Raw genomic sequence first — 4,263 nt, forward strand, 5'->3', positions numbered from 1 at the left:
CCATCTGCTCAGAAATGGAAACCCGGAGCGACCGCTGGATCCAGGTCATCAATCCATGCTTGTAATACGTGGCTCTTCTGGTCTCTTACAGGCTCCTGGGACACAGAGGGTGTCACTCCTGTCACTGGCGTCCTGGGAGGGACTAGGTGCTTGGGAAGCACCTGGATGTCAGGAGATATCCCAGGCAACTGGGAAGTAAAGCCTAGGGAAATGCTGCTGGTAGTGGAAGCTGACACAGATAGGGATGTTGCCCAGAGGGCTTAGCTTTGGAAGTGGGACCCAATGGGGCATTGGAAGAGGGAAACCATTCCAAAAGGGACCCCATGGGACACTGCAAGAAGGAACCCGTGGGAGATTCCGTGAGGGACTTCACTGCCAGAGGAAAGCTCACGGGGCATTGCAAGAGGGATCCCATGGGAGTATTACAGGAGTGGTCCCCATTGCAAAGGGAACTCCATGGTGCTTTGGAAGAGGGACCCGTGGGATATTGCAAGAGAGAACTCATTGCAAGAGGGGACTCCGTTGCAAAAGAGACCCTGTGGGGCTTTGCAAGAGGGTCCCCACTGCAAGGGGGACACTACAGGACATTGCAAGATGGGCCCTGTTGTAGAAGGGACTCCATGGGACATTCCATGATGAACCCCATTGCAAAAGAGACCCTGTGAAACATTGCAAGGGGGTCCCCACTGCAAAAGGGACACCCTGGGGCTTTGGAAGAGAATCTCCACTGCAAGAGGGACCCCATGGGACACTGCAAAAGGGACCCCATTGCAAAAGGGACCCCTTGGGGCTTTGCAAGAGGGTCTCCACTGCAAGAAGGACCCCACAGTGCATCCCCAGGAGGACATGGGGTACCCTGGCTGGCAGTGCAGTGTGCCCAAGCCCTGCCCACCCCAGGGGTGTCCCGTGCCCAGCGCCGTGGTGCTGGGTGGGGTGTCACCCCTGGCAGAGCAAGGAAGCTGCTTCCCTTGTGGTTAAGGGCAACAGCTGAGCTTTGCCAGGTTTGCCCCATTTCCTGCTCCACCCTCACCACATGCCTTGCGGAGATGCCTATCACCCTGCCAGGAGCCTTCCTTCTCCTCCTCTTCCTACTCCTCCTCCTCCTCTTCTTCCCACAACAGGATGAGCTGGAGTTTGGCTATGTGGAATCACCACACAAGACATTCCCCGTCGTCTTCGACTCGCCCAGGAACAGAGGCTTGAAGGATTTTGCTTTTAAAAAGATCCTGGTGCGTCGTTGCGTTCCCAACCTCCTTTCCCCCTCCAAAATCTTCCATGGAGGGTCCTTGGCACTACTTCCCACTTCCCCAGGGCCCTGATTTTGGCTATGTGACCCGTGAACCCCCTGGGGGAAACGTCACCAGCCTCGACTCCTTTGGCAACCTGGATGTGAGCCCACCAGTGACAGTGAGAGGGAAGGAGTATCCCCTGGGCCGGATCCTGATCGGCAGTCCCCTGCCTTGGTGAGGTGCAGGGAGGCTTGAGCCCTCCCTCTGGAATGTGGGGAAGCATGGAAAATCCTTGCATGAGGAAAGTTGCATCTTTCAGAGGGGAAATTTAGGGCTAGTTCTCATCAAAATGCAAAGTTGGAGCCAATTCCCATCGAATCCCAGATTTAACATGCAAACCACATCACTATTCCTTGAGCCCTTACAAGATCCTGCACCACTCCAATTTTTACCCTCTCCCAAACTTCAGGTGCTTTGTTCTGATCCTATAGCACTCTACACATTCAGGCTTAGATCTTTTCCCAGTCTATTAAAGAGAAGAGCAGAGGAATCCGGGAAAGGGTAAAATCCTGAATAACTGGAAATTGTTTTGCTCTGGGCAGGCAGTGCTAGGCAGCCCCGTGGGAACAACAGCTCCCTGCAAAATCCTGCACAAAGGAGGTTATTTTCCAGGAGAAACAACAACGAGAGCGAATCCAACTGGAGTTTGATCCGGAATAACAAACAGGATGCTCCCATTCCAGCCCTGCTGCAAGCCAGGGGCTCACTCTGGTTCTGGAGGCAGGGAAATGGCATTTTCCCAGCCTTACTGGGGCCATAATTATCCCTTATTAGCAGGAGTTTAATTAATGTTTTCCCAGCCTGTTGCCATCTGTCTAAGAAAACTTCGCCCCCGCTCCAAGAGCTGCATAAGAAATGATTTAGGAATCCCAAGGATGGGAAAAACTAAAGCCAAAGGTGCCTGAAACAGGGCATGGAATGCACATTTGCCTACAGATATAGACAGCTCAGCTCTCTATTTATATCCAATAGAGGTGTATGTTAATGTAGTTTATATATAATAGAAAACAGGATCTATAGCTCTCAATACATTCATGTCTATAATAACTATGTATATGTGCAGCTCAAAATATTAATGTATATAATATAGTTATACATTGCTCAGACTATTTCCAGCCTCTTTGCACTGTTCACCATAAAAATGGGATGTGCAGATCCACTTTTTTCCCCTTCACTTGATGCTCCTGGGAAGGATGAGGGGGGAATTTTGGGGAGGAGTGTGATGGCCACCTGCTTTCTCCTCCTCCCTCTGCTCCCCAGGGCCTCTGGCCGGAGGATGTCCAAGGCTGTCAGGGATTTCCTTTACGCCCAGAAAGTGCAGGCACCGGTGGAGGTTTACTCGGAGTGGCTCAGCGTGGGCCACGTGGATGAATTCCTCACCTTCGTCCCTGCCTTTGATAGGAAGGTACTGATCCCTGGAGCCAATCCCTGCTCCTGCACTCCTCTGCAAATCCTCCCACAAAGCCCTTTTTTCCTCTGTTTGTCCTCCACCTGGGTGATGGATCTTCTTTTGGGGTGGCTTTCTGGGAGATGGCAAGTCCATGGGTGGCATCCCATGCACACTGTGATGCCTGGAGCTGGTTTTTGGGTCACTCTGGTGTCTCTCAGCAGCAAAGTCTCACCCCTGGGCTCTCTCCCACAGGGTTTCCGACTCCTCTTGGCCAGCCCCAACGCCTGCTACAAGCTCTTCAAGGAGAAGCAGAAGCAAGGCCACGGTGAAGCTACGCAGTTCATCGGTAAGGGATGGGGTGAGGACATCCTTGAGGCATAGCAGGGAATCCCCTCCTAGTGTCCCTCCTTCCTGGTGTCCCTTACTGCTCCCACCTCATGCAGGGATGAAGGAGAGCGAGAGGAGAAGCATTGATGACATCCTGGCAGATGAGTCGTTGAAGAGTGACAACAGGCACGTGCAGGTGGGTCTTGGCAGCTCTGGATTCTTCTCACTGCTGGGTGACTCCTGGGTGCAGGGAGTGGTGTTAGAGGTCCTGGGAATGGCAAGAAACCATGGCAGGAGTGCACTGAATGGGCAAGGAGAGAAGCCATGAAGAAGCCAAGCACCCTTGGGTGCTTGTTTCTCCAAACCCTTCATCCCACTGGGAGATGCCCTAAGGGGCACAGAGGTGTCACAGCCGAAGGAGGAAGAGGTTCCTTGGGTTGGAGATGGGGTGGGAGGTTGCTCAGAGGGATGGAGTGGGATGCAGAGGAGCAGGTGAGGATCCAGCCAGGATGTAATGGGGTGCACGGGTCCATCCATGGGATTTGGGGGGCTGGGATGGCCCAGAGGTGACAATTCCAGGTCCCTCCTTCCCACAGCGCTGCATCGACTGGAACCGCAACCTCCTGAAGCAGGAGCTGGGCCTGAGTGAGCAGGACATCATCGACATCCCCCAACTCTTCATCCTGATGGGCTCCCGTGCAGATGCTCTCTTCCCAGACATGGTGAGCACCTCCTCCCCTCCAACCCCTCTGTTTCCAACCCCACCTGGTGCAAACAAACCTTTGGAGTGGAAACCACTGATTTTTGGTCTGGCTGCAGGTGAACATGCTGGTGCTTGGCAGGCACCTGGGCATCCCCAAGCCCTTTGGCCCCATGGTGGGTGGGCAGTGCTGCCTGGAGGAGCGTGTGAGGGCACTGCTGGAGCCCCTGGGCCTCACCTGCACCTTCATTGATGACTACTTCTCCTACCATGTGCTCTCTGGTGACGTCCACTGTGGCACCAACGTGCGCCGCAAACCCTTCGCCTTCAAGTGGTGGCACATGGTGCCTTGAGGCACCTGTGGGTGCACTCAGCTCCTGCACTGAAGGATGAAGGTGCATTTGTTTCATCAAAAAATGCAGCAAAGTAAAGGGTTTCACCAATAAAGCTTCATGAACATCGAGGGTGCAGCTCTTCCCTGTCTCCCATCTTTCCTTCCTCTGCTGTTGGGTTGAAAATATCTTCTGAAACCCTTTCTTTAAGCATGTGGGTTTGTT

The 4,263-nt window shown here is 53.4% G+C and overlaps 1 protein-coding gene across 1 annotated transcript in view; it reads left to right on the forward strand.

Annotated features, from left to right (window-relative positions):
* Positions 1–4,059, forward strand: part of PADI1 (peptidyl arginine deiminase, type I) — an 11,068-nt gene extending 7,009 nt beyond the window's left edge. The window contains 8 exon segments of the mRNA XM_009069649.1: positions 1–44; positions 1,122–1,229; positions 1,312–1,463; positions 2,550–2,694; positions 2,932–3,025; positions 3,123–3,202; positions 3,603–3,728; positions 3,826–4,059. The exon segment at positions 1–44 is cut by the window's left edge and continues 18 nt beyond it. Coding sequence (XP_009067897.1) covers positions 1–44; positions 1,122–1,229; positions 1,312–1,463; positions 2,550–2,694; positions 2,932–3,025; positions 3,123–3,202; positions 3,603–3,728; positions 3,826–4,059 — 983 coding nt within the window.
* The last annotated feature ends 204 nt before the right edge of the window (positions 4,060–4,263 follow it).

This window comes from Acanthisitta chloris, unplaced genomic scaffold (genome assembly GCF_000695815.1).
Source record: "Acanthisitta chloris isolate BGI_N310 unplaced genomic scaffold, ASM69581v1 scaffold14852, whole genome shotgun sequence".
NCBI classification, from domain to species: domain Eukaryota; kingdom Metazoa; phylum Chordata; class Aves; order Passeriformes; family Acanthisittidae; genus Acanthisitta; species Acanthisitta chloris.